The 27,562-nt window shown below is 38.0% G+C and overlaps 1 protein-coding gene across 4 annotated transcripts in view; it reads right to left on the reverse strand.

Moving 5' to 3' along the window:
- Positions 1 to 6,398: 6,398 nt before the first annotated feature.
- Ptprc (protein tyrosine phosphatase receptor type C) overlaps positions 6,399 to 27,562 on the reverse strand; it is a 108,488-nt gene continuing 87,324 nt past the window's right edge. The window contains exons 21-33 of one of the 4 annotated variants that reach the window (XM_052737086.1): positions 26,407 to 26,443; positions 26,219 to 26,316; positions 25,387 to 25,512; positions 23,235 to 23,392; positions 22,575 to 22,710; positions 20,848 to 20,997; positions 16,579 to 16,669; positions 15,203 to 15,336; positions 13,126 to 13,260; positions 11,631 to 11,753; positions 11,234 to 11,409; positions 9,361 to 9,496; positions 6,399 to 7,967 (exon numbers count right to left, since the gene is read on the reverse strand). In XM_052737086.1, the coding sequence (XP_052593046.1) occupies positions 7,695 to 7,967; positions 9,361 to 9,496; positions 11,234 to 11,409; positions 11,631 to 11,753; positions 13,126 to 13,260; positions 15,203 to 15,336; positions 16,579 to 16,669; positions 20,848 to 20,997; positions 22,575 to 22,710; positions 23,235 to 23,392; positions 25,387 to 25,512; positions 26,219 to 26,316; positions 26,407 to 26,443 (1,773 nt within the window). In that variant the 3' untranslated portion in view covers positions 6,399 to 7,694. The remainder of the gene's footprint in view (positions 7,968 to 9,360; positions 9,497 to 11,233; positions 11,410 to 11,630; positions 11,754 to 13,125; positions 13,261 to 15,202; positions 15,337 to 16,578; positions 16,670 to 20,847; positions 20,998 to 22,574; positions 22,711 to 23,234; positions 23,393 to 25,386; positions 25,513 to 26,218; positions 26,317 to 26,406; positions 26,444 to 27,562) is intronic. The other 3 variants (XM_052737087.1, XM_052737089.1, XM_052737088.1) reach the window with 3 other exon arrangements.

Here is a 27,562-nt window from a genome sequence, read left to right on the forward strand (position 1 = left end):
ACACCTGTGCCTTCATCTGACCTCTGCAAGCACCAGGCATACATGTGGCTATGGTGGTTTGACTAGGAATGGCCCCCATACAAGCATGTGTTTGAAAACATGGTCCATAGGTAGTATACTATTAAGAAGTTTGTCTTTGCTAGAGTAGGTATGACTTTGTTGGAAGAAGTGTGTCACTAAGGGGTGGGCTTTGAGGTCTCAGAAGCTCAAGTTAGTTCATTTTCTGCTGCCTGCAGATAAAGATATATACACTTTCAGCTCCTTCTCTAACACCATGTCTGCCTCTGTGCTGCCATGCTTCCTGACATGACGGTGGACTAAACCTCTGAACTGTAAGCCAGCCCTAATAAAATGTTTTCCTTTATAACAGTTGCTGTAGTCATGGTGTCTCTTCACAGCAATAAAACCCTAAGACAGGCATATATATATATATACACACACATGGGAGCAAATATTCACACACTACAATTTTTTAAAATCTAAGTAAAACTCTAAAAGGAACATTAAAAACATGGGTGAAGAGTTTGCCTAGGTCAGTGATTCTCAACTTTCCTAATGCTGCAACCCTTTAATGCAGTTCCTCATGTTGTGGTGACCTCCCAAGCATAAAATTACTTTGTCACTACATCACGACTAGCTACTATTATGAATAATAATGTAAATAACTGATGTGCAGGATATGTAATATGTGACATCCCCCCCTACCCCCCCCCCCCCCCCCCGCCAAGGGTCACGACCCACAGGTTGAGAACCACTGGTCTAAGTAAATGTGGAGAGAAATAAATTCAAATGAATGCCTTCCTGTCTTCTCTGCTGCCCCCACCAACACTACTAAGTAAAAGGATGGATGAAACCTAATGTAACAGGTAGTAGTAGAATTAAAAGAACACCCTAGGGAATGATTTAAAATTCTTGAACATGGAAATTCTTTCACTTGTGTGAAAATTAACTTTAAAATATTTGTAACAATTATAATAGCTACATGAAATTCCAAAATATATATGCCACACATTTCTTAACTGTAATTGCTTTGGCCAACTTTGACCTTTTTAAAAATTCTGTGCATTTTTTTAAAACAAGTATTGTGAACGAATATTTTGCTATCTGGTGAAAGAAACAGTAGGATTTATTTTTCAGAGTCTCATCAAAGGGACATCCATGATGGACATGAAGAGAAATCCACCAAAGCATGCTTTATGTACAAAATGTACTTGTTTTACTTAAGAAGTCACTTTATAAGACTTCTTATAAGACATTTAATCTGACTGTGAGTCCAGATGAAAAACAGGAGGTCATTGTAGAAGAAACCTGCACATTTATACCTGCTGAGAAATCCAATCCATAGCTTACAACATGGCATCACAGATGGGACACCTCATCCAAGTCACATGGCACAGGTATTGGACCATTGTCCCCTATATGTAAAAGTGAGTCAGGTGCATTTCATGGTACATTTGTCCTTAAGATGGACAAGACTTCATTTGGGATTTCTAGCTGCTGCAGGAAAGTTTGGGGATGAAAGTCAAGAATCAGAATGTAAGACAAAAGCCCCATGGATGGTCAAGATTTGGCAACCATATCAGAACACATAGTGGGAAAAGTCTTTGGTAGCCTTAAAGAGGATGACTCAATAAATGATTTCAACATTATCAGAGTCTCTTGACACAGCTAACAACCCTACTACTGTTTAGGAGGAGGCACCACAGGTGTAGGAAACTCTGGGTGATTAATTGGCAAAGTCAACTCTAATTCAAAACAGACACCAGATGGCCATGGAGAAAGTTCAGTATTTTCTTTCTGCTAATTATGACAAAAATATCAAATGTTTTTAGCTTCCAGTCATTTGCATCCTCATTTTCCTATCCCTATCTTTAAGTAATGGATGCAATGAAAACAAGTAATTAAATGGAAATGGAAATTCCTTTGTAAAACATGTCAATGTCCATTTTCCAATTTTATAACTTACTGGGTATATCAAAATCCCCTAGTTGTAATCTACAATGGCTATTACAATGTGAACAGATGAAACATCTGAATTATTTGCTTTCACCTCATGTTCTTAGCCTAAGAACACTGAGGATACATTGCTTTCAGCCTGAGTTAGCTGGTAGTAACAGGCAGATGGACTGTGCCAGACTTATCTTCCCACTTTACATAGGATGCATGAAAAATCACTTAAGGTTAATGTAACCTGTAATTTAATTTTTAGGAGGCTATCATAGCACAAGCTGGTAAAAAAAAATGCAAGATTCTTTAGCCTCTGAAATATTGGGATTACAAGAGTGAGTGACCACACCTGGATACAACCTAAAAACAACAACAACCCACAAAACGTAAGACTATATTTGTTTCTTGGACAGGATGCCAGGTTCTTTGGATCTCATTAGCTTCCTACAGAAGAGAAATTTTATTTAATTAAGTAAGTTTCCCTTTTCAAGAATGTAGAGGCATATTAGATATCCCACTTTTAGTATAGGAAAATGGGGAACATATGTGAGCCACGGAAGCACATTTATTTAGTTTGTTTGTTTGCTTGCTTGTGTGGAGGAACCATGTGAGGATGTATTAACACAATGGTATGGGTGTGGAGGTCAAAGGATAGGCCATTTTGATCCTAGGGGTTAAACTCGGGTCTTCAGGGTCATAGCAAGTGCTCTCATCCACTGTCATCTCAATGGCCCACATGTGCTGTTTTGCACTGGGAGTCCATTCAGCTTGCCTGGTCTTGTAAGTTCAGAGTCACTTAGGTCCTCAAGACTCACTGTGGCACTCCAGATAGAGTGAATGAGACTCACTTTTTATAGATGTGACTTGTGTTTTATGGTGCCTCTGATCACTAGTTTTAAACGCTGATTGATGAGTAGCTAAAAACAGAAAAATATGATCTAAATCAGTGTTTCTCAACCTAGGGGGTCAAATGACCCTTTTACAGGGGTCCCTGAAGACCATCAGAAAACACAGATATTTACACTATGACTCATAACAGTATCAAAATTACAGTTATGAAGTAGCAATGAAAATAATTTTATGATTGGGGTCACCACAACATGAGGAACTGTATTAAAGGGTGGCAGCATTAGGAAGGTTGAGAACCACTTCTCTTAACAGTAAAAACAATATCTGATGTCCTAGTAATGGGATAATGGAACAGTGACATTTGTAATTAATTACAATACTTTATTCCCTAATGTGCACTTTAATGATGGGGCAGTATTTGTTTATATGCATTATGGGAACAAAATTCCCATGATGTCTGAGTATGTTTACTTTGGCACAATAACTTCAGTGTTGTGGATGAGTTCAGCTGAACTTACTGTGCCGTGCAGCATCGTGGAGGGCACATTATACAGTTTTGTTTTGATCATGAAATAAATAAAAGAAGGAAGATAAACTGAAGTTGCCATTCTCCTCACTGGCAAGGTATTGATTCTCTGAAGAAAGAAGAGCACGTGCCAGCAAGAGCAAGCTCAGATGCTGGCTAGATCACTGGCTGGGTGTGATATAGCATCCAGAGACTGAATTTGCCAAAGGCTCTGCTCCCATCTGGAAAACAGATATATTACGTGTGCCTATGGTCCAAAATTTGACTATAGAAACAGATGGAGGGAAAATAATGTCTATGTCTCAAATATCAGTTATAAAAATATTTTATAAGTAATAGTATAGGATATATACTCTTTGAATCAGAACAGCTTGCTATTTTAAAATTTTTATTTTCACACATTTATTCATTTTCAATTAATGCTTTCATCTTCAGTTATTCCTCTTAGCAAGAAGAATTGTATTTGAAGACGATAGATGTAATTTTTTCTAAAGTTAAAAATTGAAGTTAATTATACAGCTTTTACGTGAAACGGGCCTGTTGTTCTTTCTGGTCAAAGTTGTAAGATTGTGTGTGTGTGTGTGTGTGTGTGTGTGTGTGTGTGTGTGTGTGTGTGTCTATGTCCACTTAAAACAGGAAGTTAAATAGCCTGAATTTGAATGTTTCTCTTTGAAGAAATCTCAGATGAATCAAATCAGTCAAGTTGTAAACTTCGTACAAGAGAATAAAAGTTACAGCCCCGAGACTAGTTGTCACTGATCCTTATGTCTGTTGAAGTTGCCTGTTTCAAGGACTTCATAGTGGGAAAATGACCACTTGCTTATTTAGTGTTATTATCACCCAATGTGGCATTTTATAACAAATCTCTATGATGAATAAAACAATTAAAATTAAGATCTATGCTAGTTAGCTCTCAGACACAATAAAAATTTCAATATTATAGAGGGAATAGGAGAAAATGAATACAAAAATCTTATCAATCACGTGCTATAGTTACAACCATAAGCTTTCGCATTTTTCTTGTCTGTGTTGGGTGTGTGTGCGTGCATGTGTGAATGCAAGTGCATGGGAACAAGAGTGCACTCATTTGTAAGGACATGTGTGGTAGCCAGAGGTTGATGTAAGGGATGTCTTCCTTAGTTACTTCTCTGCTTTACCATTTTGAATCATTCTCTCTGCCATTTTGGCTACACTGCCTGGCCCTCTGTTTCCCGGGATCCAGCTGTCTCTAGCCTCCAGCCCTGGACATACAGCTGCATGGTATCACCTACCCAGCAGGTTTTCAGTGTGTGTGCTTGGGATATGAACTAGGGTTTTCAGGCTTGTGGGCAAACACTCCAACCATTCAGACATCTACCCAATCCCAGAAGCTAACATTTTTGAAATTACATTGCAAAGACATTTTCTGGCTAATGACTTCTCATAATTTAACTCTTGCAAGAATATATTAAAATGTGTGTCTCTTTCCTACACCTCCTTATGTGTCACTTCTGTACAAAATTATGGAGTGTTGAATTTTAAGGTTACTGAATGAATCATTTATTCCCAATGAATTCTGACACCAGAAATAAACAGGAAAAAATTTTCCTTCTGCCCAGAAAAAAAAAAAAATGTAACAGGACTCTCAGTATGATAGCCCTAAAGTGGACTAGGCTTTTTTAAAAGAACTTTTCACTTGTTTTTTGTTTTGTTTTGTTTTTCCTGGAAAGGTCTTAGAATTAGTAATAGTGAGGATTAGCCTCAGCACAGCCATCTTCATGTTCCCTGTGAATATAAGCCATGGGCTAAAGACATGATCTTGTAGCCCACACAAAAATTTCTTTTTTTCAGCTAAAAATCAGACCTAGAATTCCACACTCGAGTGCATGGGTCTCTCCTCTAACTTGACATACATTCTCATGGAACCACCAGCCTCTAAGCCACTGTTTGCCATTCCCTTGATCACACCACACCGTCTGCAAAAGAAAATTGCTCCTAGCTTGTTTTTTGTTTACATTAATATAAATTGCTGTGGTTCTATTTTCTAAGTATATATTTTGTATATCCGAAAGAATAACCTCAAGAGGAAAGTACACATTTTAAGCACAATATTCACACTTGGAGGATGTTACTTGCAATTGAAATCTCTGAGGAAATACTTTACTTACACATATTTTTTTAATGATTTTATACTTTACTGAAGTCCTAAAAATATGTTGTAAGTTGAAGAGCTTCACATGTTTACAAGTCTTCCATATTCTTGGTAGAAAGCTTAACCTAGACACTTGAGCAAACTTTAGATCAGCCTTCACACACTGTTTTCATAGAGTTCAAAGTAATAACAGCTTTTGATGCTGCTGCAAATGGCTTGTTAAGTAAACAGTTGTAGAACTGTGTTCCAGTAGGCATCATTGAAGATGTGGAAGTTACGCTTTTTGTATTCTGATGCCACTCTCAGATAAGCACAGACACCAGCCTCATCACATCCCTGAACATTCTCCAGCATCAGAACTGCCCAATTCCATAACACTGTCCAATGAAAAGCCGCAGAAACTTCCTTAGGGGAGACAGAGGTAGGAAAGTTTGAAGGACTACACAGAAAAGCCAATGCCTGCTTCATTGCCTTCTGACGCTTGCTATTGATCACTCTTCGTTTTTCTCACCAATTAACAAAAAAAAGAAAACTATTATCACTTTGAAGGAGAAACTGTTTCACTGTCAATTTTGCCTCCCCCTCTCCCCTGCCATGAACAGGAGCTGCACCCTAGTAAAAGGATTAATGGCCAGTTTTGTGTGATGCACTAATGAAATTATTAGAACACAAAATAAAATAGGCTGTACAGAACTGATGGTGTGTGCTTAAGCCACTTTGAAGAAGCCAGACCAGAGATGCCATAAGCAACAGACCAAACTAAAGGCAGTAAATACTTAATGTGATCAGCTGGTGCAGGAGTCACCAAAGAAAAATTATTAGTAAGGAGTTTTTAGATCTTAGATCCTATAGAATTAACATATAACAAACTTCAGGTTTTTTTTTTTAAAGAATTGGGACTGGTGAAAGTGTTTTGAAAATGGTTTTGGTTGACTTAAATTTTAATAGGCACATGCATACTTCACATATGAACATGCAACACACTTCATATAAACAAGGAAAGTAATAGTTGAAATTGTATTATGGTTATCAATATTATTTCTTGGTAAGAGTAAGTTAAACATTTACAAAATTCAAAATAAATGCACTTCAATGAAAGTTAAAGATGGCCTTTAACATAGCAAAAATGCATATTCAATTTTATGTTTCTCATGAATGCTGAATTATATAAGATATCTGTATGAGGTCTCATATGTAAATGATCAGTACAAACAAATGTTCATGCTCCTGTTTTTATTTTATGTGTTTTTAACATACATTGTATTTGTTTAAGGACAGTTATTTAGGTTCAGTCATAACATGTATAAATATAATCGAGAGCATCAAGTAGTAATTTTCATTTATTATGTAGACAACAACCCATTTGCAAAGTTCTATTTCCTAGGTGTATACAATTAAGCTCTCTTGAGATTTTTACGTTTGATTAAATATGCATTAACAGATAATGATGAAATGACAGTATGTGGAGCATGAATTCTCAAATGTTAATTTAGTTAACTTTCTGAAGCAGCTATACACACCCACAACACTCTTATGTACTTTTATCTATCTCCAGAAATAGCATCCTAAACTACAAGATGATCAGTAGAACAAGGAGGACATCTTGAGGTCATTTCAGAAATGCACACATTGTTATTCTTACAACAGAGTCCACACTCAGTTTGTGTTTAAAAAAAAAAATGGATCCTTCAAGCAAATTAATGGTTTATATATAAAATATATAGTTTCTTCAGGGGAAAAAAGCAATGGTTCTCAATAGCATTTAGAATGGTTTGAAAGCACTCTCTCCCTAATGTCACCTAGCTCGCTCGCGCTCTCTCTCTCTCTCTCTCTCTCTCTCTCTCTCTCTCTCTCTCTCTCTCTCTCTCTCTCACACACACACACACACACACACACACAGTCACTTACACACACACATGTACACAGACCAGACATTCACTCACACACATACTCCCTCACACATACACACCATACACACTCACTCACAAACATACACACTCATACTCACACACACACACACACACACTCACACACACACATTCTTGCTGAATGATAGATACATTTTAAAAATAAGCATAAAACTGTACAAAACATTTTGACAATTTTAAATAGTTTTCTACAGTGGCAAGGTTGAACAGACTCCGTGAACCACTGCACAGCCATCTTCTTTTACTAGTTCTAGAAAAGTAGAAACAACTAACTTGACATTTTTTTTTTGAGCTGTCCCTCTTGAGCCCTTTCCTATGAACTCTGAGTTAGGGCTGGGCTGACGGGACCATTGGCAGAATGTTCCGGCTCCTCAGTACCACTGGTGGGCTCAGAAGCTCCTGCAGCTCTGCTTTCTTCCTGAGCTGTGTTCAGAGCACCAGCTGGATGGACGCAGTTGGCATCCTGCTTAGCTCCGTCCACTTCGTTATGGAATTCAATTTTGTCTTGGCTGTTCGTTTTCTTCACTTGTCCGTTCTGGGCAGGATAGGTGCCGGCAATGACATCGTAGAGGAACTGGTACTGCTCCTGGTGAAAGAAAACACCCAAGACTTGCATGGAGAAAGTCCTTATGTCCAAAGAAATGTGCAAGCACTAACCATCACCTTTTCAAAGTCTAGAGGACAGAAAGCTTTCCAACATGTTCTTTTTTTTTTTGTTGTCTTTCTTTTTTTTTTTTTCTTTTCTTCCTGTTTTTCGAGACAGGTTGTCAGGAGCTTTCTAACTGACTTCCAGTTCTCTAGGATCAGAGGAGGGACCTGGTGAACACCACCAAACAAGTGACATTCCCCATTACATACCATGTGATGACTGAGCCCTAGCCTCTGCCAAGATGTCATTTTTGTGCCTATGCTCCTGGGTAATGTGCACACATCATTTATGAATGCTAGCAGGAATCACCTCATTCAAGAAACTTGCTTGAATCGCCAAAAATTAAAGCGAAGTGCCCCCCCATTCACCTTCTTATACTTTCTATGTCAATTTAATTTTTTGATTAATGCTTATCTGCCTTTGAGTTTCTTTACAGCCTATGTATTCCTCAAATGTTCAAATACTTTTTAAAATCCATATGTGTAAACTCATTTCACATGTATGTGAAAGCTTTGTATTTTCGGTGAGAAATTATATCGGGAATAGTTACTAAATTGCTGATGTTTAAACTCTGGTTACTCTTGCAGATAAAGGATACACTGATTGCATAAATGTAACACATACTACTTCCCATTGTATAATTTTTTACAGTGTGAACTAAAGGCCCCTTGATTCTAGGCTGCCCTCAGGATTGTGTTGGTTGGGAGCCATATTGTGACAGTTCTAGGCCTTGATTTCAAGAGGTGGCACACCTCTTTCTGCCCATGCTCTTAATGTTCTGCCATTCCATAAGCTTGGGTTAGCCTTCTGCACATAGCCACTGGCTACTCATTCCTGCTGTCGAAGGTAAATGACAGTCACTTGACAATTTCCTAGCAGCAGAGATTATTTTAGGTCAGCCAGATCTAAGTGGATCTATCATCTGACAGCAGATATGAACCTGGGTCTCATTGGCTAACCCTGAGGAACTCAGTAGATCAATAAAATACCTTTGAAATGCCTTGATGTTATTGAAGTCACTAAATTGGGGGCTGGTTTGTTATACAGCAAGACTAGTTGATAAATGACTAAAGAGAAGAAAAATGAACAATGAATGGGCATTTAATGATGTAACTACATGACTTGTCACAACAAGTTGCTGACAAACTATAATGAGGTCTTATTTATATTGATTATCCTTCATTGAGGTTTAGAATATAAAAATGAATGGGAAAACAGGAAAAACAGAGAGGAGAATGGAAGGGGAGAATCTGTGAATAGAGAAGGGGAGAAGGCGAAGTGCCCACATGGAAACACAGAGGACTAGAAAGTGACATCCAGGGACACTTACATAGGTGCACACCATCCCTGGCCGTGCTTTGCGTAGAGATTTTACCACTTGAAAAACATCAACCACTTCTTCTGTTTCTGCACTTTCCAAGAGATTGAACAAAGCACAAAACAACCCCGTCTGCTGGGATCCATCTCTGCCAAAAGAACAAGAGGTTTTTTGTTTTTTTAAGTAGAAAATGAAGTAATTCAGCTTTTTATAGTGAAAATGCTATTAGCATATACCCTGAGATATAGGATACGTTTTTATTTCACATCTACTAGAGGCATCTTTCTCTATTTTTTAAAGGGCCAAATGAGTTCCTGTGAATACATTTGGGGCAGACTTACCCCATACACGACTGTGATGTTGCTGATTCTGTGGCTTTGTGAGACATAGATTTGACATTAAAAATATACTTTCTTCTGTTTAGTACTTTGTGTCTTTAAAAGCACTTTTAGTAATGTCTTGGGTTGTTACAACTAATACAATAAGGTCGATTCAATAGGAGAAGAAACCAAGATTTAGGAAACATCAAAGCACGTTCAGAAACAGATGAAACCCAAGTAGATGAAACCCAAGTATTAGCCCTGTGTTTCATCCCTTCTCTGCTTCTCCCTATACTCTTAACAATGTTCTACTTCCACACCAGTGAGAAAATAATGCTTGACAGAATTATTCACTAAAACAAGGACAACCGAATAATTTACCAACCATGGGAGGAAGAACAAATGCGGGTGGAAAACGTAATACAGCTTCAGGTCAGATCTCATACAATCAAAAAGTACTCTGTATTAGACCCCAGTAAGAAACATCCAGTGACACCCTAAGCAATACACTCAAGCCTCAACTTCTGCTCTTCAGTTTTCTGTCCACAAAAATTTCACTTTAAACATGCAAATAATCCTGAAAAGGGGTACTCCAATGAGAGCTTGTTCCTGTATCTGTGATGCCAATAATGAAGACTTTCACAACTTGCAAAACCATTTTGTCAGATTTACAGTATTCATCTTACATTAAGATTGCTTTTAATTTCTCATTTATTTTAATATTCTTTTTCTGTAAAGTTTTCATATTATGCATATTTTCAATATGTCTTGAAGAGATTATGTAGTTGTCTGCTACAGGTGACACTTAAGTGTCTGCATAGAAAGAATTAATGAAATTAAATATTATTATTTGTATGAGTGCTTTTGAGGGTCATCACAGAAATGGGTTTAAAGTCAAGTTGCCAAGCACTGAAATTTCAGTTTATGTTTAAATTAAGGGCAGGTGGGAAGGCTCAGTAGATCGAGGTGCTTGGACTCAGTTCTGGTGACTTGAATTGATTATTGGATCCCACAATGTGACAGGGGAAAGTGGTTCTGAAGGCTGCTGTTCTCTAACCTCCTCATACATGACATGGGCTGTTCACTCACACACACACACACACACACACACACACACACACACACACACACACACACACATTTTGTCAAAGTTTAAAAATAAATAGTGTATTTACTGGAAACAAATCATTCAGCTCTCAGGTTCTGTAATATCCAGTAGAGTGAATGCAATGCACGTAAGTCTACACATAATGAAATCTGTCAGCCAATCCATTCATACATTTTTCTGTCATTTCCCTGTTCAAATTTACCACATATAACATTCCGGGTCTAATGCTAGGTGGTGGAGAGTCAAAGATTACATCAAATGATATTAAACAGCTACCGGCCTAGAATTATTGCTTTTGTAACCTTCATTATTTATATTGTGACTGTATTTGTGATACAGGTGAATTACTTCACAGGGATTTTCACTGGGTCACATGTTTTACATATCAGGATAATAGAATTCAATAGAAATAAAGGAGCCTGCCAACTTTAGAGTTACATCCCGTCAGCCCCCTGACCTGCAGTGGACTAGGATCGGTGCATGCTTGTGATACTTCATCCCTTCAGGGCAACTCTTGGGAAGCTTCTGTTTGAGGTTCTGAATCATAGACACCAGTTCTTTGGGTTCTGCAGGAAGCTCTTCCCCGCTCCACGTAGTACACTGGTACTGGTGCACAGTTCTGGGCTCCTTCCTCTGCAATCAGAGGTGAAGGGAACATTAACACAAATGAAGCTCAGTCCACTTTACCCTTTGGCAGCTGCGTTTTCTTCACACCTGCTTTCATTCAAACAACTTAGAATGTTTATTCAGAACCATTATACAGACAGCGGCCTTGATGACCTCAAATACTATGTATTAGTTTGCTATCAGATTAATTGCATCATAAGTAAATATCAACAGAAGTGTTTACCTACCTTAGAATGTCTCAGTTCAAATGTACGGAGAATGTAGGCTGAGGATTTGTTGGTGTCTTTCATCACCACTTCCAGGTCTCCGTGTGTCTGCTTTCCTTCTCCCCAGTATTGAGCACAGACTTCCTAGATTAAAAAAAAGAACAAGACTCACCAGGTTCCATGCAGGCATTGGGTTTGTTCTTTAAAGCATTCAGAACCCCTTCACTCTTCTCACCTCTCTTTTTTTTTTTTATTAAATGGAAATTTTGTTCTAAAATCGAAAGCTTTATAAAAACCTAAAATCTACTTCAAATATAGTGAAGATCCTTTCACTGTGCGGTGTTTGCTTGGGAGTGATCAAAGGATCCAAGGGGAGCTTTATCAGCTCTGGGAGAGGTGTCTGGGATTTGTCCCACTTTTTAAACCCCAATGATCTAACCTCTTCAAAATTCTATAGAATGAGCTGACATCAGGTGCGACCTTTCCAACAACTTGGGCCCCACTATTCCTCCACTGGTCCTTGAGAACAGAGTTTGTGTTGCTCCAACACTTCACCCAGAATCTTGATGGCCAACTCTATGAGAAGCCACATTGAGGCAGCATCAACATAAAGGATCAGACTGGAGAGTAAGGGAACCACACATCTCTACACCCCATCATTGTTGATAACACAGAGGGCCACTGATGGGAGACAAAGGTAGAGGGAGGGAGCTGGAGATGGAGAGGAATGGAGAGGGTAAGGGATAAAAGTCAGAGACAGAGAAGAGAGAGAAAAGAGGAATGGGCAGAAAGGATCTATAGAGGAGAGAGGTAAGGGAAGAGAAGGCAGAGATGAAGACAGAGACAGTAATAGATCATGGTGCCTGCTTATGAGGATTTTCACTAAATAAGCCTAACCATATGTCAGAACTGAAATGCTATTAAATGATCTACCATTGGGGGAATTTTAATGGTATCTCTAGGTACTGAGGAAAATACCAAACATATGTCACATGGGTTAAGTGAAAAGTAAATGTACACGGTAAATGTATTTCCAGTTACAGAGTTTTATGACAATAATACCATGTGGGAATGAAGAGGGAAGGATATAGCTGAAGATTTCAAAAAGATTTGTCTTTCTAGAAGAATGGGGTTAGGAGAGACAATGAGGGTCATTTAGGTACAAAGGATGTTTGCATATAGAGAATGCCAGATGGATGCTAAAAGCTCTGTACATAAAAGCACTTGTCCAGAGTACAGAGTGAGTTTTATCATATAAATATAGGACAAACATAGAAAGGTATATCCTTGTACCATGTAGGTTCCCTCTCCCACACCCAGGAATTGAGAGAATGTCCAGCACCCAGACATAAGATAATGGAGCCAACCTAACAATGGCCCCAGGAACGCTAATGAGGTGAAGTGTCACAGTAGGATCAAAACATGGAGAGCACAGCAATAAACAAGGAATCTGAGACTGGGGAACAGCACAACATGGTCAAGGGTTTTCTAGCACAGCATTCTCCAAAGTACATACCTGGTCTCCATTTGTTAACTCTGTCAACATCACAATAACCTTGACCTTTCTTTGGAATATCATCTGCCAGAAGTCACCAACAGTCTCTTTCAGTGGCCCCTGAGCAGCAATCATCATTTCGGGTTTCCAGTAACTCTAAAAAAAAAAAATCACAAAAGTGGGAATTTGTTAGTGCTGCTATAAAAAAGGGAGCAATAGACTCAAACACTTTGAAAAATAGTTGATTTGGTATCATTGCCATTAACAAAGCTAAGATTCTCAAGTCCAAGAAAAATGAAGTATCTATTCATAAAATAGTTAATTCACAGCTAATAATGTGAAATTAGAGTTACAATATGCAATGCTACCTTGCAAGAATAATTTTTTCTTCTAAAAATCTTTTTTCTCTATTAGTAATTTTAATTGTAAAAATGTGTTGAAAAAAGTGCCCTTGCCTTGACTGTTGACGGTATGCTATCCAAACAGACAAGCAGGACACAAAAGAAAGGACTGCTGATCCTTGCCAAGACAAGTATAGGAGGGCTCTTAGGAAAATCCTGCTTCACAGATGAGTTTGTCAGATATGCTAGGCCTATAGGCCAAAGATGGATGCCCCAATGTTACAGAGGAATTCTGGGTAACTGTCCAGGCAGCCAGCTGTTTCTGTCATTTCTCACATTGTTTTGGAAGTCGCTTGTTTGCACTTCCTTCTTACTCAGTTAATATTATTTCCTTCTTGGGTCTCTGAGGGAGTTGAAGATTAGATAGCTATAGTTATAGTTTTCCTTGTTAAGAAATTCAGAAAAGAAACTCACTAAAGGAGTGTGAAGAGTGTAAGTTTGAAAGACATCAAAAGATAGTTTTCGGCTAGTAATGCAAATTAGGATAGAAGATGAATTAGATACAATCCTTTGGATTCACAAAGATAGGATGGCTAATAAGAGTATTTTATTTGAATTTGTCATTCAAGAACTAGACATTGTTGATATATTTATTGCCTGTATATATTTTATATAGTTATTATACTTATTGTATATAGTTTTTCTTATATTAGTTATAAAAACTTCTTTATTTTAGACCAAAAAAAGAGGAACTGTAGTGCTATTTTATTTGTGCTCTAACAAATAAAGCTTGCCTGAAAATCAGAAGGAGGAGCTAGCCACTAGTTAACCACAGAGGTCTGGAGGTCTGTACAGACAGGAAGTGATATAGCTGGGCAGAGAGAGGACGTAAGAAGGCCAGGTGGAGAATGGAGCTTGTTCTCTTTCATCAGAGGATTTCATAGGAGTAAGTACTAGTGGCTTATTGCCCTGCCTCTCTGATCTTTCAGCTTTTACCCCAATATCTGGCTGTGGGGTTTTTATTAATAAGACTGTTCAGCAACTTGTGTTACAAAAAATGAACCAAAATAAGCATTTAAAATTATCCTTATCATCTATTTTAGCTTATGTCTGTAGATTTTCTCATGGCATAACACAAGTAAGATAATATTCACTGAAATGTAATTTGTAGGAAGATATAGAGAAGAAATAAATCCAACTAAATACTTAAGTATTCACTGGATCCTGCATTTAGTTTTCTGGTTTATTTGTTGTTGTTGTTGTTGTTTGTTGTTGTTGTCCAAAAAGGTATATGACATAAACTCATTGGAGAGACATTCAAAATGCTGACATGTGACTATCAAGACTAATAAGACCAGTGCTGGGGTGGTCACAATAATAATAACTAATTCTAGTTATCTGAGTAAAAGGTTTTCACTGTATCATCATACAAATTCAGTTTTGCTGATTTGAATAATTAATACTTATTAATAGTTATATTTATTCTAATTTTATTTTTAAAACTAGTATGTTATTATGTTTAACTTAAAATATAAGCAATAGCATTGCCTTGCCCTGAAACAACTGATAAAGTTTTAACCCTTTCACGTTGCTTAATATGTTTAAAATGGTATTACCAGGTGAAATTTTTGTGCCTCTGAGTATGTGGTTATCACTGAGCTTGTCAGCTATGTGTAATTTTGCCTAAGCAATGGACCTAACAACACAGACATGATCTCAAAAGGGCCAGATCCTGGTTTAGAAGTGTAGGTACCCACCATCACAAATGATGCATTGATGTATTTGCTGGTTTCCTCCGAGTCACTGTCATCATCAGAAGACTCCTCTGAGTCAGGCTCACTCTCTTTGCTCATCTCCAGCTCATGCTTAAGTGGCACTCTGTTAAAGTCATCTATGTAAAAACAAACAGTAGCAAGTCTTCCCAGGGAAGTAAGCAGGGCTGAGGACTGAGCTCACCTACAGAGAATGCTCTCTAGGCATGAGCAAATTCCAGGGCTCAATGGAGAACGCAAATGAAAAAGAATCAAATTTCAGGCTGACAGACATGTAGAAATGAAAAGGAAATTCAGAATTAAATGTGCTGATCTAACAGCAATGAGAGTCTAATCATTAATTCACTCAGTGCTTAATGATTAAAATTAGTTTTGGAAGTCTAAAAAAGAAAATACCCAAAAGATTCCAGTAATAAAAGCTCAGGTCATGAAAAGTAGCATCATCGTGTTCTAATGGATTGTTCAGTGTTTGATATGCACACATAAGTTGTTCATGGACTATCACTGGTCTGGTTAATATAACTTAAAAAAATCATAACTTAGATTCTTGTTTTCAATGTTATTCAATTAACATTAAATTAACAATTTCTACTAAATACATTCTTCAGATTAATTATTATTTAACCTAATTTTATTTAGTGGTAAAGCATTTCTTTTTTCTCAATATTTTAAATTAGTTAAAAACCCAGTTGATGATGTATTTAACTACATTACTAGCAATTCCATATTTTAAATGTATTAACAAGGACTTCTGCAGAAATTAACTAGGTCAGCCATATGCTGATTTGATTTGTCTGGTTGTCTTGTTTACTAGCTTGGCTTATATTTTACTCATGCTAATTTTGGTACAGGCAGCTGGATGCAATCAAAGCAGCACCAGGTGTGATCCTGTCAATATGCGTAAGGAGAATTAAAGCCTTAAAAATTGTTCTTATTTCAATGTGGTAAATTTAGTGACTGACAATCTATTGAACATTTCTACCTTTCTCCAACCTCTCAGATATCAGTGATAAAGAGGACAAATGACTGTTAAAACCTCTGCTGTTTGGTGATTACCTGTACACACAATAAAAATAAAACTAAAGGAGAAGAAGCCTTTCTTTGTCCCAGCTCAGAGGCTTCATCTTCTAATAGCCTATTTTTGTTTTATTGATTTTTTCAAATGTGTTTAGGGAAAGAAAATACACTTAATAGTGTCCATTATCATTGAAAATATTGGGATCCAAATAATCTGCCTAAAACTAAAGTTTAGCTAGCCCACAAACAACTTACAATTTTCAATCAAGTGCATGTCTTATATTAAATAAGTCCAAACACACCTTAACTTTACCTGATACAAGATATAAAAGTAAACTACTTACATGGAACAACATTAGAATTCCTGTTTTTCTTTTTGTTTTCCTCTTGATTTCCAATGTGCTGTGTCCTCCAGCTCCTGTATGAAGGAAGTCTCTGAAAGAAAGAAACAAACAAAAAAATCCTCCTTTAAAAATCTAAATATTGCCAGGCAGTGGTGGCGCACGCCTTTAATCCCAGCACTCGGGAGGCAGAGCCAGGCGGATCTCTGTGAGTTCGAGGCCAGCCTGGACTACCAAGTGAGTTCCAGGAAAGGCGCAAAGCTACACAGAGAAACCCTGTCTCGAAAAACCAAAAAAAAAAAAAAATCTAAATATTTCCTTAATTATTGTAGCCTAGATATCACTATAAACAAGAATTTCATCAATGCCTGTGAAATTTGTGTAACTCCCCATGGGTGACAGTTTTTAAATTTGACTCTGAACCTTTCCTTTTCATTGCTCCCACATTTAGTAGGTTTGATATGTCGAATTGGGACTGCAAAATGACATTTGTACCTAATAAAATCTGCTTCTTAGTTAAGAGATGCTTGATAGCAAAGTAGTATAGTTTGTTCTTCCATCAGACGAAACCACAAAACACATATTTTCATTATTATCCATCTTGCAATAGCAAATTATTTTAAATGAATATGTCTGGGTCAACAAGACAGGTACCCAGAGGATGTAAGACCCCATCCACTGGGAGACAGAGCAGGGATATAAAAATTCAAACTCATTTTAAAACTATCATTTGAAAAGAGATGCTTACACAATGAGAGCTTTCATAGCAGTGGATCTTAGCTATGCTATCTAGGGAAGTATTCTCCAAATCTCAGCCATGGAGGCATACAGAAGCAGCTGCAGCTGTGATTAAAGAGGTCCAGGCTGCATCTCCAGCTGGCAAAGGAACCTGGCATTGTCCATGTGATGCTAATTTTTCAGGCATGCAAGATGCAAGGGTGTGGATGTTATAGAATTTTCCAATAAGGTTCCAAAAAGCCACTGAGTCCAGTCAATGTGTAGAAGGGTTAGATGCCCTGCATGGAAATCTGGAGTGATCTGGTTGTGAAGCTGTGAGGGGAAAACCTAAGTTGCAATGGAGACTTCATGATATCTAAGATGCCTGACAATATGGACCATTTGCCAAGTCGGGGGCAGTAGCTAGAGGTTCTGTGATCCAACCCTGAGAACGACCTCTTCCATCATGCTTTCTCCTTCATAATGGACTAAACCATCAAGCCATGAGCCAAACTAAACCTTTCCTCCTTTATTCCCTCCTGCTTTCTCTCAACCATAAATGGTCTTTTTTATTGGTACCTGGTCACAGCAACAAAGAATGTAAGTAACACAGAAAACCAGTTACTTTGGAAAACACCATATCGTGTTGTGAGAGGCCACCCAACAACCACTCTCCTCAAGTTGTAAGAACCTAGTATTCTAAGTGGAACTGGTGAATCATCTTCCAATAGTGAGATATGGAGAACTGTTTACTCTTCAATCCCTGAGTCTTTCAAGTGCCCACAAGGCTAAGCCTCTTAGTGCAGCTGACAGTGTCCAGGGAAGCACACTAATAGCTAGGTGAAGAGGCTACTGGTGAAGAGGCCACTGACACTTCCTAGTAGAATAAGTGAGGGCAGGATCCCAGGGTCAGCCGCACGTGATCTTGGATAATGCTAGAGTATGTCAGAAATGGAAGGATAGCTGAAAGGGGGGCTCCATGATGCAGCTTCCTGGAGGTCCTTATCCACGATGTTGTAGGATTTTGCACTGATCCATTTCGTTGGAGATATCTACACTATTTAGCCCTTTACTGTACTCAGCAAGTAAGCCCAATAAATATACTAGTTCTTTGAGGTGAACTTGGATGAAATTGTGACTTTCATTTCCTGTTGAGCATCCTATCTGGGGTGAACAGAAGTCTGTTAATTTTCCACAAGAAAAGCTAATGCAGCAATGTGGTACCTCAGCAAATAGCTTTCTCTCAAACTTCTGATGTCCATGGTTTATCCTCAGCAAGAATGTATCCTGATCCTCTTCTCCTAACAGTTTCTTTCCTTTCCTTTTTACACGAAGGAGGTATCACTGATACCACCAAGAAGCTGAATCATTGCCAATCTTAAATTTCTTGCCTCATAATTTGAATAACAATTACATATTCTCTTTGCTCCCTGCTTCCACTTGCAAACCATTTATACTAATTTCATATTCACAAAACCCAATGAATTTAATTTTCTTTCTTTCCCTCAATTTATAGTGCTCATTATTCAGTGTCATTCACTCAGAGGCATCAGCTGCCAATTTCAAGATCACCCCACCTCATTATTTTTAGATCTGGCAAGTAATGGGCTCTGTCCCACAAGATGCTCATCTCCTTGGTCAAACCAGCATTGATGAAATAATCTACATAGCCTTGCTGTGGCCTGATGCCTTATTCTCACCTGCTGGGGTCATTCTTTCTACTCTCCACCCGTCCAGTTTCACCACTGCAGCTTTGTCAGTTTTATCAGAAACATGACATCATGTCGAAACTAATTACTTGAACCATCCATGTTACTAGAAATTACTCTTCTTCCTAGTCATTATTCTAGCAACTTTCTCCTATAAATTTTTGTTTTTATCAAAGTCTCCAACATACTGTTCTTATGACTTTCTTTCTTGATTTCTATGTGACTCCCTCTTATGTCATCATCCATTGCTATAAACATTCATTTGCAAAGACCTTTGCTGTTCTATCTTCACATAACCACTTTTTAGATCACATGGGTTTACACAACCTCTATCCCCAGAGAACTCAATCAAAACCACTGAATGACACTTTTTCAGTTCATGGCCATAAACATCAGGTGATCACACAATAATTTCTTTCAATCTTACTATCTTCAAAATTATCTTTTACTCTTTCCTCCTCCTCAAACATTAAGATCTATTTTGCCTTCCTTCCCCTGATTTCCCTCAACTCTCCACTGATGATTTTACTTTACAATTCCTCTGTAAATTAAAGGCAGTTGGGGTTGAAGTAATGTAAGGATAGTTTGATATGATTATCATGTGCAGTAGACATATTTTGGAGCATCCTACTTTTCTCCACAAATATGTACAATTGTGTCAATTAAATATTTTCAATATGTTATTTACTAAAGGAAAGATGCTCATTGAAGAGCTGCTTCCACTTTCCAACATCCCATCACATTTGCCAGCCACTCTGCATCTCTCCCCTCATTCTCTTTCTGTCTGCTGGTCTCCAGTCTCTACGCTCTATCTGCTTGGATGGAATAATACTGCAGTCTCTACATTCTGTCTGCTTGGATGGAGTAGTACTTCCAGGTCTCTCCCCATGTCCACTTGCAAAGCGCTTTGACTCTTGTACCTACAAATGTCCTTGGCACCCAGAAAATTCAATCATACCGTTCAGTGAAAAACAAATTCCTCTTTCCTTTAGTGACTATACATACAAATATTTACCTTGAATATACCAGCTTCACCAAACAACAAGTATTCATGTGACTTAGAGGGCTTGTGGTCAGTTCATCAGTTCAAAGGGAAAGAGAATAATGTTAAAGCTTCCTGATGTTCAATCTTGTGCTGTGTCTGCTAGTCCCCCACTATAGGGAAGATGGTGGAACTTGGGATCATTAGATGCTGCCCATCCTCCAAGCTCAGCCCCACTTTCATCCTAACTAGTCAAGTGGTCTCCATCTGATAAAAAGTCTATCCCTTCTCTTATGAAACTGAATGCCTCAGTAAATTGGAAATTACAGGTGGAAGGGAAAATTCACACCACTTTTGACAATGCAGTTGCTTGAGAATGGCTATGTCTACCCACTGAAATTACAGAAGAATACATTTCCAGTTGGCTTTCAGAATAACCACTTAATAAAGAAGTAGAGACACACATACTTATCCTTTATGTTCTGTCTACCAGCTCCAGCCAGTTCAACTTCCTAATCAGTTGTAAATTCTTCTAATTATTTCCTTTTGAAACCAAAACCAGATGCAGTGTTTAAAGGTGAGATGTTATATTGCCTGTGGCAGACCATTTTGTGACTATTGTGAATATTCTGATACTCTTCATATAAGCTTAGTGAAGCAAGAGTATTAGTTGTAGACTCAGACTTCGGGATTTAAACAAGTCTCTTACATAACGGGTTTATGAATTCAGACATTTTTTTAAGAACTCTTAGAGTCTGAGCTTCCTCTTTTGTGATCCACTGGTTTGTAGCCAAGTAACTGGAAAATGGGCTGCATTCCTCAGAGCTACTTATAACCATTGACATTGCTTGTGACTATTGTTACCTGGAATTCAGCCTCCAGAGGAGAGGGGTCACTGGGTGGATCTCTCTTTTTCATGTTCTGTAGACATGAATGTAACTCAGACAAGTTCACTTCTGTTTCCCCAAACTGATTGTATTCCACTAATGCTTGATGGATCAAGATATACTGTGCCTGCAAAAGCAAAGAACACCAGACATAACTAACATGTACTGTAGAGCTCTACATGTCATATGTAACTAAAATATGCATATATACAAATTTTTCTACATTGGGAAGCTGTGTAGGAATAAAAGAATATTGATATTTGTGGCATATAAATAGTCTCAAAATTGTCATATTTTCTAGAATATAAATAAATTGCATTTTAGACTAAAATTCCAGAAAAAAATAGCTTGTCAAATATATTTGAGTATCCATTCTATGTGGCTTTCATTTTATGCCTAGATTTTTCATTAACTCATGGTTTGTTACTTCCTTTAGTATTTAATATTGAGATTGAAATTAATATTATTCAAAACTATAATAGTTTTTGATGTAAGTCAGAAAAATTGGTTGATATCCTATAGAACATTTTATTCAAAATTTTTATAGCATTTCTCTTCTGTGAAGAAAACTATTTACATCTAGTTCTGCCAAACCCAAATTCAGCAATTCTAAACATTTTTATTATCTCCTTTGAGTCCTTTGTTGTTTGTTTGTTTTTGTTTAAGGAAAAGATATATTTGTGATAAGCCTTTTAAACTGACATCTCTAGTTTGGCACATCTTTTGACTTTGATTATTTTCTGAGTATCATTCTATTTTGACAAATCTGCACGCATGTCTATTTATCTACAGACACAAAAGTACATGAATTTCACTGATACTGATTCCCCTGTGGTTTCCATGTCTGTATCAGACCACACAGACAGACACACACTGGGTTGTTCTTTCCAACACCGTGTGTCATTTGCTGTGATGTTTTTTCCCATTCCCCACTATAGGCATTTAGATTATTTCCAACATTTTGTTATTCTAGCTATGCTAAATCCAAAGAGCATTTCACACATCTCTTTCTGGTTATGGCCATTGACACAGGCAAATTTGTACTGTTCTATCTCTTCCAATTACCAAATGCCACAGCACATGTTCCAAATGTGTCTAAGTGCTTCAACTTATATTTTCCTTTCACCCATTTTTTTTTGTTGTTGTTATATGAGATAAATATTGACTTTATCTCAGCACTATTTTCATTTTGTGGATAGTTGATCTTAGGCATATTTTAAAATAGCCAACAGTGTATAACAAAGCAATTCCGGGCCTATATTTGAAGTTCTGAACTCTAGTCCAAAGAGCTAGGGTTTTGCAGAGTGTGGTGGTTCCTGCCTGTTAGCCTATCACTTGGGAAGCTGAGGCAGGAGTTCTGCTCCAAATTCCAGGTCACATAGGCTGTACAGTGAGATCTTATGTGGAAAAACAAACAAAACAAAAGATTCTCTTAACCCCATACTATTCTATCTGCTCAGTGTTGTGAAAAGTTGCCAATGCTGCTTCCTTTTTTCTCATCATAAATGACTTCACTGTTTGGGGAAGCTTATATTTCTTCTGATGGAGATTAGCTTGTTTTAGTTCTCAGAAGTTAAAATATCTTCTTCCTCCACCGTTTGAATTTGTATTGATAAGTATTTCTTTTACACCCCTCACTACTGCCCCCTGAAGATTTAAACCATCAAACAACAGTAAGCCTACTCAGGAAAAGTTTGACTGTACCTCCACTTGTACCATCAGACACCTCTGTCGCCTTAGCTTGACAACATAACCGTAGACATCCACTTTGCCCTCTGCTTCCAAGCCTTCCAGCATGGCATCAATTCCAATGTAGGTGCCTGTGCGCCCAACACCAGCACTAAGGGAACAAACAGAAAAGTGAGGTGAGAGGTATACCAGATGGCTCAGTGCGTGAAGGAGCCTGACTGACAAAACTGACCTGAGCTTGATCCCTGAATTCCACTTAAAGGTGGAAGGAGAGAACCGAATCCATGAAGCTGTCCTCTATCCTAATACCACACACACACACACACACACACACACACACAATTTTTTAAAAGGAATAAAAATATGAGCCATGTTCCCAAGGTAGAAGTGGAGCAGCCATCAAGGGTAGGCAATAACGCAAGTTTCATCTTGAAACTTATTTACCTATTTACATTCAGGCCCTTGTTATTTAATTCACAAATCATAACATCTGTTTATGCTCCCACAAATGTATGCAATTACACAATGTCAATTTATAACAACAGTTATTTGAGAAATGAATATATGTTTATCTTAGCAGATTATTGACAAAATAGCACTAGTTAATAAATGTCCCTAGCTGCTCAATAGAAGGGTTGTACATAGCCACAGGCGCTCTGGCCCTGAAGTCTTTACCTGCAGTGCACCACAATAGGACCACTGAAGAAGTTACTGAAAGCATTAACCCTCCTTCGAAGTTTGAGGAGCAGGTGGGGGTCTTCAGGAACTCCATGGTCTGGCCAGCTGGTAAACTGAATATGAGTCACGTCTCTTCCAGTTGCTTTCTCTTTTTTCTAGTCAAGAGATAATGCTTCTTTGAGATGATGTCTTTCAAAGCAAACTCAATGAGATGAATATGTAAAAAAGAGGATCTGCACAATAGGCTCCTCATGTAATCACCCCCAAACCTTTGCCTCAGACACTTTCTTCCTTGGTTTTCCAATTTTCTGTCATGAGAAGCCACACTAAGACTCACATGCACTACCCAGTAAACCAATGATGAACAGAGCAAGGAAGAGTAAAGAAAGTAGAAACTCCTCAGACTTTCTGTGCTATGAAGTCAAAGTTAAAAAAAATAATAATAAACTAAAAGAGAAAGACTTAAAAAGCAAGCAGAGAGATGTAGGTGGACTTTTGGATACTAAGTAAACACTATCCTCACAACTTTTTAGAATGCATCTGCTTGTTTTCCCAGCAAGTAGCACTATTTCCTACATGTAGAAAGTATAATTTATTATTTGGTTTGCATTCCATTCTATAGGTTATCATCCTGTGGGATGGTCTGTATGTCAAGTGTGTTGCTGATTGGTCAATAAATAAATCACTGTTTGGCCAGTGGCTAGGCAGGAAATATAGGCAGGACAAGGAGGAGAATAAAGCTGGGAAGTGGAAGACTGAGTCAGAGAGACACTGCCAGCTGCCACGATGACAAACAGCATGTAAAGATGCCAGTAAGCCACGAGCCATGTGGCAAGGTATAGATTTATAGAAATGGACTGATTTAAACTGTAAGAACAGTTAGCAAGAAGCCTGCCATGGCCATACAGTTTGTAACCAATATAAGTCTCTGTGTTTACTTGGTCGGGTCTGAGAGGCTATGGGACTGACAGGTGAGAGAGATTTGTCCTGACTGTGGGCCAGGCAGGAAAACTCTAGCTACATTATCACACAGAGAATTACCCACTTTCAAAAGATAAATAATATAATGTTCTGCTTGCAAGTCTCCAGTAGAAATTATATAAATCCATTAAGATAGATACCTCAGAATAATCACAGTGACCAGCTAGGCATCAGCCCCTAAACAGCTCCTTTATACATGCAATGAGGTCCTTCATAAGCATGCATTTTTTCTATTGGCCATACATAGGATTGTTCATCCCCCAAGAGCAGAACAGGGAGTAACACCATCATAGCAAAGAAGGCAGTAGGAGAAATACCCAGCAAACCTAGGTCTTCAGTTTCTGTTTTCCTGAAGAAAATATATGTGAGCTTTGCACAAATAAAGTTCAGATCACCAAAACACTCCAACGAATAGAATTCAAAGGAAAGTTAAACTAAAATAGCTTGAATTGCACTATTAAGGTATACATGGTAAACCAAAGAGTCCACGTAGTTAAAGTGTGTTTGTTACATTCAGAGTGGTACACCATCACTATCTAATGATAGAATGTTGTTGTCACTATAAAATGAAAGTTTGAACCCATTTGACTCCCCATTTCGACATCCTCAGCCTAAGGCAACCACTAATCTATTTTCTGCATTTATAGGCTCCTCTATCTGGAATTTTCCTGAAAATGGGATTGCATAATAAGACATGACCTCCATTTCAACTCCTCCCAAGGCCATGCTGACCTCGTTCTCTGCTAAACCGAATACTCTCTCACACAACTGTATAGTTGTAACTTAGTATTTCTTTTAATGCTCATGTAGTGTGCCATCTTTAAAATATGCTTTCCATAATGCAGACAGACTACTGACAAGCAGGATTGTTTTTCCACTTAATAACCTTGTCACTGACTTAGCACATCTTGTGGACCCTCTTGTTACTACTTCAGAGGTCCAGCATAAGAGCTGCTTGTGAGAGGTGTAGACAAACAATGCATCAATCAGCAATTTAAATTGTATCCTGTCAGCTTTCATGGTTGTTTCAACCTGGCTCCTTCTCCTAAAGATCATTAAAAATAATTTTTCCCAGATGTGTTTTAGTTCCTCACATTTAATATCCCTTAGCTGCACTTTTATAAAAAGGCCATACCAAGCCAAAAGTGACATAACGAAATAAACTCACATGTGTGATGTTCAGCTTCTGAATGATGTAATCAGGACATCTTTTGTGTTCAGTGATCTTCACAACAACATCTCTGTAAGTCCGGGTGCCTTCCTCCATGCATGGCCAGTATTCTGCACACTTGTTCTACAGTTTAAAAAAAAATCATTCATGACTCCAGTGTATCATAAAACAGTTTCTGCTTACTCCCTAAAGCACCAACAATCAAAAATCTATTCAACTGAAATTCCCCCAAACGTTTGCATATTCTTTGTTTTTTTAAAATAACATGTGCACCTTGAACTGGAATGTGTTCTATTTCCCACTAATGTTTCTGGATGGATCTGTCTTAACCAATCAGTAGAAGGACAATCTGCCCAGTCCTTACCACCTATTACAAGAAGATTAGGAAAATGATTAGGAAAAGTGACGTGCTTACAAGCAGTCACCTTCAGGCTCAGGAAAATACAAGTTTTTACTTCTCCCAACACTGAATTATGTGAGTGTCCACCATCTACCCAAGGCCAGTTTTGCTGTGCCCATTCACAAATAGTTGTAAAGTTGGCACACTACAATGTATGGAACTTATGACAATGCCAAATGAAAGCCTCAAAATCAATTGACTTAAATATTACACACACACACACACACACACACACACACACACACACACACACACACACGTATGCACACACACAAACTTTGCATACAAATTTAGGTTTTCTACCCACATGAAAATGTAAATAAAATGTTAACAAGGTTCAAACAATTAAAACAGAGAATTGTTTGTATTACAAATACCAGATGCAGCTCAGCATTTCCTAAGTTCCAACCTCAGCCTCTGGACTCTTACCCTGTTTCCTTCTTCACATCGTGTGACCATGACAATAACTGTGGCTTTTTGTTCCCAGATCATCCTCCAGAAGTCATCAACCGTTTCATCCCGGGGTCCTAGAAGTTAAGTACAAGTTACAAAATGCTTTCTCAGAAATGCTATAAAACAAGTTTCCAGGAGTCACTCCAGGATTTGATATACATTACCTTGTGCAGCAATGTATTTCCTTGGTTCCTTGAAGCCCTGATCAGAAAACACAAAGGGAAAAGTCATTTACAGAACACTTATTTGTTTAACATGCAAAATTGTGAATCAGAAGAAGTTGATATAGTTCTATCATGGTTGCAAACACATCTGGCCATTGTCAGTGTGTGGGTGGGGGTGGGGTTATTAATGTACAACACAGCATTTAATGGTGCTGAACGGGTTAGTTGTCATTTGCAAACAGCCTTCATGACCTGCATGTATTTTTACCATGTACTCCAAACAGCTCTTATAATTAGACTTCATCTCATCTGGGATGGTGCAGCAATTAACAAGATGAATCAAGACTGTCCTTGTTTATAATCTACTCACCCTACCGTACCTCCTGCTATTTGAACCTTTTCACCAGCCATGGCATTCTTTTTCAGAGTTTTACTCAATTTCTCACAATAAATACCTCTGGGAACACACCTACACTTGCACATATTAACTATTGCTGGAACATGTTTTGTATTCCCTAGAGTCCTTTTATGCCATTCCAGATATGAAAAATAAAAACATTCATTACCTGTAATGACTGCTTTCTCTGCTCCACTGACTAAGACAAGGAAGCAGTGCAGACACAGATAAAATATGCTAATTCCTTGCAAAATGCTCTCAAACACTTTTACCTTAGTAAAGGGGAAAATTCCATAGGAAGAGGTGGCGCTGCCATTGATAGAAACTTGGCCCATCAGGTATATGAATCCTTGCTTAATTTCAATCAGTCTCATGATAGGATCAGTCATTTGCATCTATTCATCAAGAATATGCTGAGCAGCTACAGTATGTCAATAACCTACCTAGGAGCTGACAAGATCTGCTTTCCAGGGGGTTGGAGAAACGTAATGATAACTTGACCCCATCATTACCATGGATATTTGAACAGAATACATAGGCTATTTATTTTTAGAGTCTACCCAAATCCTTACAAAATCTTTAGTATTGCCATGTCTTCTCTCCATTACATTCCTTTGAAGGACAAGACATTTGGAAAACAAACTTGTGTACTCTAAAACAAAACCTGGCCAATTACAATTGTTGTGGCCTGCAGAGGTCACTTGCCTAATCAGTTAAAATTAGGACACATGACACCACTCTTCACAGCTGCAAGTGCTG

The sequence above is a fragment of the Peromyscus californicus genome, unplaced genomic scaffold (assembly GCF_007827085.1).
Source record: "Peromyscus californicus insignis strain IS unplaced genomic scaffold, ASM782708v3 Scaffold_14__1_contigs__length_90479793_seg_2, whole genome shotgun sequence".
In the NCBI taxonomy this organism is placed as follows: domain Eukaryota; kingdom Metazoa; phylum Chordata; class Mammalia; order Rodentia; family Cricetidae; genus Peromyscus; species Peromyscus californicus.